General features: G+C 44.0%; 1 protein-coding gene across 1 annotated transcript in view; it reads left to right on the top strand.

The window, feature by feature from the left end:
- The window catches only part of LOC143931180 (5-hydroxytryptamine receptor 3A-like), a 95621-nt gene that overhangs the window by 41634 nt on the left and 38397 nt on the right, over positions 1-15590 (top strand). Inside the window, exon 4 of the mRNA XM_077455743.1 lies at positions 8514-8623. Within this exon, the coding sequence (XP_077311869.1) occupies positions 8514-8623 (110 nt within the window). The remainder of the gene's footprint in view (positions 1-8513; positions 8624-15590) is intronic.

Genomic DNA, 15590 nt, shown 5'->3' with positions numbered 1-15590 from the left:
CTGCCTGTGCCATTGTGTTGACGTACATTGGCAATACGGCGGTCCTGAAGTGGTTAATAAGTTGTTCTTTCTTACCCTTCCATATTATTATTATATCATCAATGTACCTCTTGTATAATTGTAGACCTTCTGGGATATTTTTGAATACCTCTTCTTCCTCCCATTGTGCCATAAATAAGCCCGCTACGCTTGGGGCAAATTTAGCTCCCATAGCCACTCCGATTTTTTGAAAAAAATAGTTTCGGTTGTACCAAAAGTAGCTGTTTTTCAGGACAAAATCCAGGCATTTGATAATGTATTTCCTCTGACTACAAGGTAAGGTTGTGTATTTCCTCAAACCCCATTTGGCCGCTTCGCATGCCTGATGGTGTAAAATTACTGTATATAAAGAAGATACATCTGCCGTGGCCAATAGCCACGGCTCTTCATTAACAGGAAGATTATCTAACAATTGTAGCATTTGTTTAGTATCTCTTAAATATGCTTGTGTATTCTGGACTGCAGGTTGTAGGTAAAAATCAATATATTGTCCCATGCGTGATGTTAATGAATCTATCCCATTTACTATCGGTCTTGGTGGGGGATTACTCTGATCTTTGTGTATTTTTGGGACTGAATAGATGATGGGAGTACGACACGATTCCGGTATGAGATATTCCGCCTCTTTCTGGGTTAAAATCTCTCTTTTGAGACCCAAGTGGACTACTTGTTCTAATGCCTTTCTGCATTTAAACATAGGGTTGCTTAACAAACGCGTGTATGTATTCTCATCTTGTAGTAGACATTCCATACTTGAGTTGTATTGTTCCTTGGAGAGGATCACAATTCCTCCCCCTTTGTCCGCTGGGCGGATTACCAGGTCTTTTCTTTTTGTCAGTTTTCTAATTCCACTCTTAATGTACTTGGGGTCTTCTTTCTTTTTGATTTTTAGTGACTTTAATTCATCTGTCACAATCCTTTTAAAAACATCAATGTGCTTATTATCTTTTGCTGGTGGATTAAAAGTGGATTTATTCCTCAAGGTGCTGTGTAACGTATTATCATTAGTGTATGATGTCTTGATTCTACAGGGATTACTAGCAATATATTTCTTAATGTTGAGTTTCCTCACATACTTCTGAATCCCTATATATGCCTGGAACTTGTCTAGATTTTTTACGGGAGCATATTTAAGACCCTTGTCTAATGTCCCAATTTCTTCATGTGTGAGTTGTTTACCACTAAGATTAAAAATACCTCCTCCTTTCACTCTCTTTTTCTTTTGTACTCTCTTCCCTCCTCTCTGTCCTCTCTTCTTTCTGGGGTGCGTCTTGAGTACCTCACTTCTTCGATATTTCTTACTGGGTGATTTTCCCTGCCCCTCTCCAAAAAAGACCTCTCATATTCGGTATCCGAGTAACGGCGTCTGTCAGGTCTTTCCTCCTCTGGTCTGTCCAGTAGGGGCGCATAATAATTGTGAGTACAGATTGGACTTCTTTCATATGGTCTATGCGGACCCTGTGGTTGCGGGCCTCTAACATCTCCATCTCTTCTATCATATTGATATTCTGGGCTCCTTGCTCTTGGTTTATGTGTGTCTTGTGGGCGATCCCTATTATAATATGGTGCCCCCCTGTTGGTTTGTGGGTATCTTCTCTCATCTCTCTGTTCGTATGGAGGCCTCTGTTCATATGTAGATTTTTGTTTATGGTTATTCTTCCTAAAATTTTTCCAAAATGGCTTTTTCCAGCCATTCCGTGGGGTCCGTTCATGTTGGGGTCTTCTTTTGTTGCGGTAAGGTGTATGTTGTTGGTAATTTCCATATCTCTCATCGTATCTTTGGTGTTCTATAATATCCCCTCTGTGATTTTCATAGTCATCTTGTGGCAAATATTGTATGTCATTTCTATTTGGAAGATTTATTTGAGGGGGCTGAACTCTCACTATTTTCTCTGGTGTTGAATATGCAGATATTGGATCTGATTGGCTGTGCTGGCTCTGCCATTTAAAGGTATGATCCGTTTTGAAATCATTCATGTCCCTGTTGTATTTTTTACTTTTTTTCTGTTGAACTTCGTTATCCCTTTTAGTAAGGTCCTTATTCAATTGTGATGTAAGGGTGAGAAATTCAGCTTTATCCTTCCAAGGTTCCAGCTCCTTTTTAATCTGAGATATGAATGTGACCATTGCAAGTGAAAAAATGAAAAGGGATAAAGTGCTAATAGTAAATATGGAATATTCAAAAAGTATTATAAACGTGCAATATTCTGGAAAAATAAAAGTTCTTTGTTTCAAGCTCCAGTGACACGTGCAAACATATAGGTGCAGTGGCTTTTTCTTTCTTTCATCCAATGAGTGAAAGGATGTGCCCTTACCTCACGGCTGTGAGGTTACAGCCTTATTGAAATAATGATGTATAAATCGCTCCAGTTCTATGGCCTTAGGGTGGGTATACCTCACAAAATACAGAGATGGTAATCCATAGTGTAGTATTTAGAAGAAACCAGTTTTATTTAAATTAAAATGTCAGGGTACTCACATTAAGGAGTAAGCATATACAGCGGTGTATAGAGCAACAAGCGGTGCGTTCCAGCGTCCTTCCTAGTGTCTCTCTCACTTCCTTCCTTACGCGTATTCGTCACCGTCACGTGACTTCTTCAGGGAATAAGTAGAGAGAAGAGGATTGTCTTTTTATGCTAGAAATTAGTCATTACGGCGGCCATTTTCTTGAAGTCCGGAGACCGGAAGTCTCGTGGTGGCCATTTTTTGTGTGTTATGTCGCCGGAAGTAGACCGGCAGACATTAATTTGGAGGTTTTAATAGCATAAGTTTACTGCGCACAAAAAAATGGCCGCCACGAGACTTCCGGAACCCCGGTTTTGGTGTTCTATGTAATTTTCGAGCAAAAAATGATGAATTTTACATGTAGGAGAGAAATGTCAGAATTGGCCTGCATGGGAATTGGTTAAGGTGCCGGTTGTCTCATGCGCTCACCAACATGTCAGGATAAAACATATAAAGTGCCTCCCATAGTGTAATATTTTAAAGTGCCATATTTAATTAAATTAAAATTGCGCTTACATTAAACAAACTTTAACCAGTTGCCGACCGCCAGACCAACATGTACTGCAGGGCAGCAGTGCTTACAGGCAGAATAATGTACCTGTACCTCATTCTACTTCTCCGGGTCTGGGGTCCGGGTGCACACATGTGATTGGGCACAGAGGGAGCCAATCAGCGGGTCCGGCGGACCTGATGTTCGCGGCACCGGGCGGTCGTTTGTGACACAGGCAGAAAGGCGATATGTGACAAGGAAAGGCAGTGATCTTGTGTTTCTACTAAGTAGAAACACAGGTCTCGGCCTTTCCACAGTTAAAGCACCTCCCACACAGTTAGGAAGCACTCCCAGGGAACACATTTAACCCTTTGATCGCCCCTGATGTTAACTTCTTCCATGCGAGTGTCATTAGTACAGCGAAAATTTTTTTTTGTAGCACTGATCACTGTATTACAAGTATAAAGAGATATCCGCACTTAGTACATAACATAGCCAGCAGCTGAGCCCTATAACCCAGATATCACAAAGAAAAATGTATAAATAAAAGTGCAGCGCTAGGGCAAAAAGTGCAATTCATGTGAACATGTGCGTACATCCAAAAATGGTATAATAAAGTGCAATTGTGCAATAATTGGTACAGTTTGCAAATAAATAATTGGTGATAACATATATGCAATGTAATTTCACAAGTGCAAACAATGTGCAAACAAAATCAAAAGTTCATATGCAGCTGATTTTCATCAGAAGGAGTCCCATGAAGAGGGGGTGTATTGAAAACGATGATCAAATTTGTGGCAGCGTGATACCCATCACCACAAATAAAATTAAGGCTTACCAAAAAAGCCAGCAACCCCCCTTATTCAGGGAGGTCACAAAGCGCTTTGTTGGATCTTTGATCCACAGAAAAGATGTCCTGACATCTCTCCCCAGTAGCCTCAGAAGATACACACCAGGAACTTCACAGCTGATAAGGGCATGGTGTTTTAGAAAAGTCTTAGAGCCGGAGAATATAGAGGGGGGGGGGGGGAGAAGTGTGGAATATGTTCTTTTACCAGGATAGGTAAGATATCTACGACATGGTATTCAAATTATATAATATGAAGACCTTAATGAAAGATTTCCGAGACTTTATGTAAAGTCTTAAATTATTGCACGTTCCCTCAGCTGAAGACAAGCAAATGCTGGTATAGGGATACAGTTCAATTAATGCTGTACTTGTCAATGCAGTTCTCGAACAAGAGAAATATGCATTTCTGCCACTAGGGATACTACGGGGGGGGGGGGGGGGGACTCCAGTTTAGTTTGCTTGTGGGCTCCATTTTGTACCTCCTACAGCTGGGTGATTCCTGGGATACAGTAGATGAACATTTCTGTCCTCCCAGGCCTTAAATCACAGGTAAGAGGGTGGCGTTGTCTGACAAATTCATTTTTTAACCTTTTAAATGATTCCTATTAATGTTCTCTACTATCACAGCATAATGTTTACCTATAGCATGGTCAGTAAATAGTTTTTCCTTTTACTCCTCTCAGTAAAATGGTCAGAACATCAACTTCAGTTTTGAAACATTTCCACAGTGCAATTTCTGCAGAGAACAAAACTGCAATTTGCACATATTGTGAGAGCAAATATTCTTTTCCAAATGCTACAAGGAAGACAAAACCCATCCTGGCATGCCAGAGGTGCTCTATAGGCCAGAGTTCTCATTCCAGACTCTTTATGCTGCTTCTGAATCATCACAAAGTGTTTCTTCACCAGCAGCACATAAAGGTCAGGAAGTGTTGCAAACCACCACCTCCCAAAAATACACAATACCTTCATTTATAGATAAAATGACACCTGAAAATCAGAAGAAAATTTACAAGCTTCTGCAAGTGCAATGCATGCATGTGGATCAGCATTGATTATAACTGAAAATGCATATTGGCAGTTACCTTATAAATTATTATGAGGGAAAGTGGGATGGTTATCTTTTCTCATGTATAGGTAAAATGTTCCTAACAAGCGCAGCACTCTCTAGCTAGTGTGATAGCAGTAGTTGTTAGTGTAGGAAAATTTTGGCTTGGCTGAGAGCCAGGCCTAGATTGTGAAACTGGGTCAGGGTTTAATGACTCAAGGGCAGGGCTGGACTGGGACAGAAATTTGGCCCTGGACTTCATCCAGACCGGCCCACTTACATTTTGAGTGTCCCATCAGCACTCCCTTACAACAGAGTGTCCCATCACCAGCCCCCTTACAACAGAGTGTCCCATCAGCACCCCTTACATCAGAGTGTCCCATTACGAGTCCCCTTACATCAGAGTGTCCCATTATGAGCCCCCTTACATCAGAGTATCCTATCAGCACCCCCTTACGTCAGAGTGTCCCACGAGCAGCCCCCTTACATCAGAATGTCCCATCAGCACCCCCTTACATCAGAGTGGCCCATCACCAGCCCCCTTACATCAGAGTGGCCCACTGAGCCATCGGCCCACCGGGAAACTCCTGGTAGTCCCAATGGCCAGTACATGCCTGCTCAAGGGCTGGATGATTCATCTGGCAGCTCTCTCTAACACTCCCCCCTGGTCTGGAAGTTGGTAGAAACTTCCAGAGCTGGAAGGTGGGAGTAAGGTCTGGAAGGGGGCAGGCCACCTCATAAATAGACATGAGTCATGCCAGCAAGGGCAGTTAGGTGGAAGATGGAGATAGAGTGTTGAGGAGGTTGTCGGAGGCCCTCGCAGGGCACCCCTTAGTCTAGGGGGTTGACCTCAGGCCTGGGGCTTGGGTGCTGGAAGGATCCCCCAAAACACACAGGGAAAGCCCTTCCTGGAGGCACGGGAGCAAGGATAGAGAAGAGCAGGAGCAGGTCAGCACATCTGGGAGATCTCCTGGGAGTCTTTTTTCCCATGGTTTCAAAATTTCCTGAAATTTTACATCTCTGTTCTAGGTACGTATAGTCTGTATATTTTTTGAAAAACAAAAATACTGGTTTGAATTATAATCAGCGGGAACTGAAAAAAATCTTCCACGCGTGTAATTTCTTTTCAATATTTGCACATACCCATCATCACATATATTTGTAAATACCTCATCATATTGCGTGGAATACAAAAAAATAAAAATCACACATGATTGTTTAAAACAAACAGAAATTCGTTGTTCTAAATTAAAATGTCTTCAATATACCTTTTTTAAAGACCTGGGAAGTTTAAAATGATCCTATAATAAGCTATAAAAAAATCATAATCAGTCTACCTTCTGTAAAAATGTAAGGTAAAAATGATCAGCAGATGAAGAGAAGATATGGGCAGGACTGGATTTACCATTAGGCACATATCTGACAACACGTTTGAAGCACCACACCACTGCTAAGATGTCTAGATATGACTTTTTTTACAATAGAAGTCAGGGGGACAATCCAAAGAGTATCCAACATAGGGGCTCAAAAATGCTCCATTCATCAGGGCTTGATTGAACATGGTGTGAATGGACTACAGGTCCTTCTCAAAAAATTAGCATATTGTGATAAAGTTCATTATTTTCTGTAATGTACTGATAAACATTAGACTTTCATATATTTTAGATTCATTACACACAATTGAAGTAGTTCAAGCCTTTTCTTGTTTTAATATTGATGATTTTGGCATACAGCTCATGAAAACCCAAAATTCCTATCTCAAAAAATTAGCATATCATGAAAAGGTTCTCTAAACAAGCTATTAACCTAATCATCTGAATCAACTAATTAACTCTAAACACCTGCAAAAGATTCCTGAGGCTTTTAAAAACTCCCAGCCTGGTTCATTACTCAAAACCGCAATCATGGGTAAGACTGCCGACCTGACTGCTGTCCAGAAGGCCATCATTGACACCCTCAAGCAAGAGGGTAAGACACAGAAAGAAATTTCTGAACGAATAGGCTGTTCCCAGAGTGCTGTATCAAGGCACCTCAGTGGGAAGTCTGTGGGAAGGAAAAAGTGTGGCAGAAAACGCTGCACAGCGAGAAGAGGTGACCGGACCCTGAAGAAGATTGTGGAGAAGGACCGATTCCAGACCTTGGAGGACCTGCGGAAGCAGTGGACTGAGTCTGGAGTAGAAACATCCAGAGCCACCGTGAACAGGCGTGTGCAGGAAATGGGCTACAGGTGCCGCATTCCCCAGGTCAAGCCACTTTTGAACCAGAAACAGCGGCAGAAGCGCCTGACCTGGGCTACAGAGAAGCAGCACTGGACTGTTGCTCAGTGGTCCAAAGTACTTTTTTCGGATGAAAGCAAATTTTGCATGTCATTCGGAAATCAAGGTGCCAGAGTCTGGAGGAAGACTGGGGAGAGGGAAATGCCAAAATGCCTGAGGTCCAGTGTCAAGTACCCACAGTCAGTGATGGTCTGGGGTGCCATGTCAGCTGCTGGTGTTGGTCCTCTGTGTTTTATCAAGGGCAGGGTCAATGCAGCTAGCTATCAGGAGATTTTGGAGCACTTCATGCTTCCATCTGCTGAAAAGCTTTATGGAGATGAAGATTTCATTTTTCAGCACAACCTGGCACCTGCTCACAGTGCCAAAACCACTGGTAAATGGTTTACTGACCATGGTATTACTGTGCTCAATTGGCCTGCCAACTCTCCTGACCTGAACCCCATAGAGAACCTGGGGGATATTGGGAAGAGAAAGTTGAGAGACGCAAGACCCAACACTCTGGATGAGCTTAAGGCCGCTATCGAAGCATCCTGGGCCTCCATAACACCTCAGCAGTGCCACAGGCTGGTTGCCTCCATGCCACGCCGCATTGAAGCAGTCATTTCTGCAAAAAGATTCCCGACCAAGTATTGAGTGCATAACTGAACATAATTATTTGAAGGTTGACTTTTTTTGTATTAAAAACACTTTTCTTTTATTGGTCGGATGAAATATGCTATTTTTTTGAGATAGGATTTTGGGGTTTTCAGGAGCTGTATGCCAAAATCATCAATATTAAAACAAGAAAAGGCTTGAACTACTTCAAGTTGTGTGTAATGAATCTAAAATATATGAAAGTCTAATGTTTATCAGTACATTACAGAAAATAATGAACTTTATCACAATATGCTATTTTTTTGAGAAGGACCTGTATATGTGAGCTGGATGTTTAATGTTATTTTTTTTCAGTGTGATTCAAAGCACAGGTCTTGTCAGCATTCGGTTTGGCTGCAACCATGTGAGCTGAACAGCTGTCAATGGTTTCATTTATTGGAATGAAGTAGTATCTTAGCAGTAGTTTTACGCCTCAATTTCCATTTTTGCTACAAGTATGCTATGATGCCATTGGTGGGGTTAATGAAAGACGGGTGTTCCCAAAGGTAGAACATCTATGAGATTCCAGATACAAGGGAAAAAGTATGTAATGGGGGAAGGTGTATCGTACTATTGCCTATGGGGCTGTTTTCTCCCATCTAAACACTCTACCATATATGGATAAGATTATACAGGTATCCTGGGTCATTTCCTTTTGTTTTTACCTTCCAGGCGTGGAGAGATGAATACATTAGCTGGAATCCAGATCACTTTTGTGGAATAACAGAACTGTTTGTTAGCAGTGAATATTTCTGGAAACCAGATCTTTACATCTACGAAATGTAAGTGAGCTTAGTTTGATGGTTCTTATGAAGTGACAGCTCTCAGAGTTGATAACACACTAAGATCTTTCCCTACATTCTGGTTTGTCCGATTTCTTTGGTTTGGGTAGACCATAAACTTAAACTTAACATAAAATTACTGTCAGCGGGCTACTATAGAAACATCTCTAATTTTGTTGCTTTTTGCTTGGTAAGAGGCTGCAATTGGTGCCCGGTGGGCAATTCTTAAAGAGGAAGTAAACCCTGATGGGTTTACTTCCTCTTTGTCTCCCTGCAAAGGTAAAGCATAATGGGCTACTATGCATCGCATAGTAGCCCATTATGTGTCACTTACCTGACACAGGAGCCAGCGATGTCACACGCTGTCCCCTGTAGTAAGGAGCGTCCATCTTCTTCTGGGTATCGCTGCTCAGGCCACTCACATCGACAGGGCAGCAATGATGTCACAGGAGCCGCCACTAACGGCATAACGCCGTTAGCAGTGGCATGCCCAGTGCCCGCTGTCTGTGTAGGTTTAGGAGATATTTCTTGGACCTACAGGTAAGCCTTAATCTAGGCTTACCTGTAGGTCAAAGTGGTTTGTAAGGGTTTACAACCACTTTAAGGCTGATTATTGTCCTTGCCCATGGAAAACTTATGGCATGCTTTGCAGTGCTGGTGGGACCCCCCCCCTACACGTAAATACTGCATTTCTTTGGACATATACCTATAGGTGGTGGAATGACATTCAGATTTATGCTTCTTGATTTATTCTATGATATTTGGTGGTTTTTGGTGTGTGAGTGTAGAATAGTGATGTTACCCTTTAAATTTTGGGAATAACATTTTGAATTATGATGTTGGTACGCATATTATATACGTATTGTTTTGTGATTTGTGAAGACACATGTGGGAGTTTCGGTTTAGATTTTTGTGAGATGGTGAGCAAGCAACAAGTGAGAGAGAGAGAGAGAAAAAAAAATTCTCCCCAAAACATAAAAGCATTACACATTACTAGCATTCTTAAAAAAAATATGAAGAAGCAACATAAAAAGCCAGCAAGGTCTATTTATTTTAGAGAAATAAACATTCATCTCAAAATTAAAATGTATGTTTTTGTTGAAGTAAAAATTGTACAATTATAATCAACGGTTGAAACTTGCATTTGGCTATATATAATGCACATTTTCACATTCGTGAACACATGTTTATCATTCACGAATTTGCAAATTTCCTATAGCGCTAGGTGAAAATTAATTAGAGTTAAATTATGACTATTTTGCATGTCTGAGCATGTGCACTTGAGCTGGTACATAGTCGTAGAAAGAGGGGGAATTTATCTCTTCTCAGACTTTCACTTTCACTTTTCACTATTTCTGTTTAATACATTTTTTAACCAGTTTAAAAGCAGATTATCTTCAAACAATATACCACATATTTAAAGAGGAGTTCTCCTTAAAAAAAAAATTAAAGTCAGCAGCTACAAATACTTCAGCTGCTGACTTTTAATAATCTGACACTTATCTGTCCCAGGGTCCAGCGATGCTGGGGAACGAAGCCCCGCTCAATCCCCCCCTCGCTCGGCAGCGCAGTCATCTGGGTACCTGTCACGTGTCCCAGGTGACTGACAGGAGAGAGGGTGCAGAGCTGAGCCCTTCCTGCACCGAGGGGAAGTAATGTCACCAGCCCAGGCACTGAAGGAGGCAGAATACGAGGGACCCCCTAGCAACAGGCATTTAGACGTGAGTTAAAAAAACACCACTTTAAGGACCATTTAGGCTATCGTATCATGCTCTAAACATTATTTCCATGTGTAATTCCTGTGCTTCTATCACGACCACTGATTTAGACAGTCTCTTTTGTCTGTGATCTATAGTGAATTCAGTTTTGTGACTACTTTTTCCCAAGTGCTATAGTGAATTCCATTTTCACATAAATGTGCCCAGTTTTAGCAATTTTGCAACCATGCATTCGCACTATAGTAAATAATCCCCAGTGTGTCCAAAATTGGCATTTGCCTTGAAAAATGTAAGATCTGAAGATTGGTACTTTAATAAATGATGTCTTTTTTTTTTAAGTGGAACTCCAGCATGATCTTTTCTCCATAATTGGCTTGATATAAGTATCCATATCTGATATCCAGAAGGGCCACTGTGGATGTTGAAAATTATTGTAGTAGTCCATACTTCACACAGTGATAGTTGTGATCTTTCAGGTGCTGCTCCAGTGGCTTTCCCTCCATACACTGAACCACTGAACAAATGGGGTCGCTCACCTTGCCCCGCTGCCATTCAGAGAACCTTTTTGTATTGTTTTCAATTAATATAAACATTCTCTGAATGGACAAGGGGGAGAGAAGGGGTGGATGAAGTCACGACCTCCACTTCATCCAATCAGAAAATGCCTTGAATTTATTGAACAAAACATAGCATTCTCTGTATAATTCCATGAAAAAGAAAAAGACCAAAGACAGCCAGTGTCTGCAGGGTACCTGAACTTTATTGGTTTACAGCCCCACCCCCGAAGGAGCCACTTGTTAACCTGGATTCCAATGGCAGCTGGTGCTCAAAATTTTTGGGATTTTGGGAGGGCACAAACAAACTGAAAAATAATGAAAAAAAAACATCAGTTGCAGCCACTGTGCCATCAAACGCAGCCACTGTGACCATCAATTGCAGCCACTGTGCTCATCAAATGCAGCCACTGTTCCCATCAAACGCAGCCACTGTGCCCATCAAACAATGCCACTGTGCCCATCAAATGCTGCCACTGTTCCCATTGAATGCTGCCAATGTTCCCATTGAACGTTGCTACTGTGCCTATCGAATTCTGCCACTGTACCCATCAAATGCTGCCACTCCGTCCATTCAATACTGCCACTGTGCCCAGCAAATGCCACCACTGTGACCCTGTCTGCCTGGCGCTTACCCTGTCTTGGTGGGGCAGCAGGTGACAACGGCGAACGGTGTTCTCTGAGCGGTGTCCTCAATTTGTCTCCTCCCGTCAGGCATCCAATCACAGCTCCTGTCGTTTCAGCCAATCAGGTGACAGGTAACAGACCCGAGCACCTGATTGGTGGAGAGAGGGTTCGGTGTTAGGAAAGCAAATATTCATAACACGCCTGGGTAAACTGCGAGCGCCAAGCATGGTGCTCGCAGGTCACGTTTTTTGAAGCCTATTAGAGCGTATGACTCTAATCAGGTGCTTCAAAAACACCCCGGCCGCTGTAATTCAGGCGCCCAGCTCCTGAAAAGGGGCCGGGAGCCTGAATAGGGAGTGGCGGTGGCGGCCATGGATAGATTCATGCAATGCATGAATCTATCGATTGGTCATAAAGGGGGTGGCTGGAGAGAGGGGGCGGTGCCCATGCGCCCTTATGGACGCACCGCCACTGGGCTGAAGTGTAGAGGCTTGAGCATCAATGAACATACAGGAGGTGAATTATAGACACAGTGTGCTATACAGTAGGGTTACTAGGCCAGAGCTACTTGAAATAGAGTTCTGTACCACTAGACTGGTGTTAACATGTGCAGCAAGGTAAGTAATAATCAGAGAACATGTAAATCAGTTGTGTGGAAAATAGTAATATTGCAGCTGCTTAGGGTGTACCCAAAAGGTGTAACTAAGTCATATGTAATACCTTCTGCATGGTAACTCTAAACTAAGCAAATAGAAACAGTGTCTAGAAAGCAACTGTAAATAGTCTGTCTTTGATCCCAAGTCTTCAGCCTGCTAACATTGGGGAAAAGTTATGCTGTTGGTACACATGAGATCGGTCACAGAAAGGTCTGCAGACAGTGATGGGGCTATGGGCTATGGGACAGCTATGTGTTAACTTACGAAAGGCTCAGTCTCTCTAGCATCAATAGCTCATAGCCGCAAGGCCCCCTCACCAGACCAGCTCTGTGCTCTGGACTTACCTACCACTTAATGGGAGTGCAGTGTGGAACTCTTGTGGTGATGGTGCAGTCCTACACTCTTTAGTGCTCTCTCTCTCGCCGTGGTCTTGCAATGACACTCTTGCAGCCCCAGCTCAACTGCAAGAAGGTCCAGCTCTCAAGGTGTATTCACCCTTGTGTCTCCTCAGCAAAAGACTGTGCAATTCCACAAGCAGGTTGGAAAGATGTTGCGTCTTTCTCCTACCCACTCCCAAGCCCTCCTCGGACCTGTAGTCCATTGAGTAAAATGAGCCCATAACCATCTGGTTCTGTTGAGTAGTCTCTGTGTCTTCTGCAGTCAGGTAAATTGAGGGGGGGTCTTCTTGAATTTCCAGGAAGTGATTCTGGGGTATAAATTCTGGAGCCTCAGGCCTTAGGGTTCCAGTATCTGTTTCACTAAAAGAAGGAGGCATGGCAGTCTGACAGTGTAGATGGCCACAACCAGTCCATATAAACATTTTCCTCCTCGCTGCTTCCCCTTCCTTTACATCTGGCGGCAAAGTCTGAGACCTGGTAACTGGGTGTGATCTATGGACCAGGGGCTTCAGCCCGAAGTCAAAGGCTGGAAACGGGGGGGGGGGGGGTTGTTGTATCTGCTTCTGGCTTTTTTTTTTGGCCGGGCCGTAACCTACCTGACCTACATACACTGACCTACCTGACCTACATACACTGACCTACCTGACCTAAATACACTGACGGTAGTGACCTACATACACTGACCTACATGACCTACATACACTGACGGTAGTGACCTACCTACACTGACCTACCTACACTGAACTACATACAGTGACCTACTTACACTGAACTACATACACCGACCTACCTACACTGACCTGCTTGACTTACATACACTGACATTTACATACGCTGTCTGACCTACCTAAGCTCAGCCGTGGTGTGTGGTGTCACAGCAGGCAATCAGTCAGTCTTCAGAGGAGGAGTGGAGAGGAGAGCCGCCCGAGCGCCAAGCGGGGATGTGGCGCGGCGGTCGCATTGTGATTTCCGCCTTCTGGAGCCTGTATCGCCTATGATGGACGTCACGCGTCATGCGGTTTCCGGCATTGGACCAGTGGGATGTCCATCATAGGCATTGCAGGCTCCAGAAAACGGGACCTGCTATGGCACTCAGCAGGACTCGGCCACACTCAGCAGGACTCAGCCACACTCGGCAGGACTCGCCAGCACTCGGCCACACTGATCTGTCCTTCATGACAGCGCAACGCCTATGTTAGACCGTCAATCCTGGGATCATGGGCAGCAGGCGGGATCTTGTGTGGGACGTGAGGACAGATGCACACTCCGCCCATGTGACCAGGCAGACTCGGGGCTAATCATTTTAAAATAAATGGCCGAGACTCTGGGCTTTTTGGGGTCACTTTCGGGGCTTCAGCCCCCCCTAGCCACCCCACCCCGATGCTCCTGCTCTCATCACTGCTATATGTTGACTGCACTGACTGCTATTTTCTTACTGCTGAATTTATTATTCACCATTAGGGATGAGCTTCGTGTTCGAGTCGAACATACGTTCGACTCGAACATCGACTGTTCGTCCGTTCGGCGAAGTCCGAACATTTTGGTCCGTTCGTGCCAAATTCGTGTGGCGCTCATGGCCCACAATGCACTGCGATGGCGCAGTGCATTGCTGGCTCATGATTGGCCAAGCATGCACTGTGACCCCGCATGCTTGGCCAATCGCAGCGCCAGCAGCGAGGAGAGCCATGATTGGCCACAGGCAGGATGCCTGTGGCCAATCATAGCTCAGGCTGTGTAGTGCACGCCCCACACTATATAAGGCCGCCAGCGTGGCGGCCTTGTGTAGTGTGTTGGCGTCTGAAGCAGTGGGTGTTCTGTGTACCTTCAACACAGTACACACCGATCGTTTTTGGCTGATTTTCGATCTTGCTGTTGTGTAGTGGTTGTTGTCTGCGTGCCCTGACCGCAGTATACACCACTATATTCACCTCACCTATATAGCTAGTGATCTATCTTTTATAATAGAGCTTGCAGTCAGTAGTGTTAGGAGCTAGTGCGTGCTGTCTGCGTGCTCTGTACCCAGTACATACCGCTATATCCACCTACATAGCTGTTCTCTATTTGAGCCCACTTGCCATCTGCAGGAGTTATTGGAAGTTGTGTGTGCCTCCAGCACAGCACAGTATACATCTGTATATACCCCTTTATCTCTGGTGTTCTATAATAAAGGCATCTGCAGGAGTTAGTGGGTGTTCTGTGTACCTTCAACACAGTACACACCAATCGTTTTCGGACGATTTTCGATCTTGCTGTTGTGTAGTGGTTGTTGTCTGCGTGCCCTGACCGCAGTATACACCGCTATATTCACCTCACCTATATAGCTAGTGATCTATCATTTTATAATAGAGCTTGCCGTCAGTAGTGTTAGGAGCTAGTGTGTGCTGTCTGCATGCTCTGTACCCAGTACATACCGCTATATCCACCTACATAGCTCTTCTCTATTTGAGACCACTTGCCATCTGCAGGAGTTATTGGAAGTTGTGTGTGCCTCCAGCACAGCACAGTATACATCTGTATATACCCCTTTATCCCTGGTGTTCTATAATAAAGGCATCTGCAGGAGTTAGTGGGTGTTGTGTGCCTCTAGCACAATATACACTACCCAACTGCTTTTTTACCCAACTCCCTTCAGGCCATGACCATGTCTGGAAGGCCAGCAAGGAGAGGCAGACAGGCACGAGCCGATAAAAGAGGGCAAGCAGGCTCTGTGTCTAATGACAACAGTGCTGGTCGTGGACGCGGTGCATTGTCATCAGCACGTGGCCATGGAACACGCTTGTCCTTCTTTTCGGCAGCTGGACATGTTGAGCCGCAACATGCCAACGACTTGGTAGAGTGGATGACCAAGCCCTCTTCATCCTCCTCATCTTCTCTCACCCAGTCTCAGGGTACTAGCAAAGCAGCTGCCAACGCATCGTCTTCCCTCCTCTCAATGTCATCATCAGTGACTCCTTCCCTAGACCCACCACGTCCTCCTGAGGAGTCTCCTGAACTCTTTGAGCACAGTGTTGGGT

The sequence above is a fragment of the Lithobates pipiens genome, unplaced genomic scaffold (assembly GCF_037356315.1).
Source record: "Lithobates pipiens isolate NorthernLeopardFrog02 unplaced genomic scaffold, aLitPip1_a1.2 Scaffold_10, whole genome shotgun sequence".
Taxonomy (NCBI): domain Eukaryota; kingdom Metazoa; phylum Chordata; class Amphibia; order Anura; family Ranidae; genus Lithobates; species Lithobates pipiens.
Note: the sequence above shows the minus strand (reverse complement) of the source record. Positions and strands in the feature narration are given on the sequence as shown.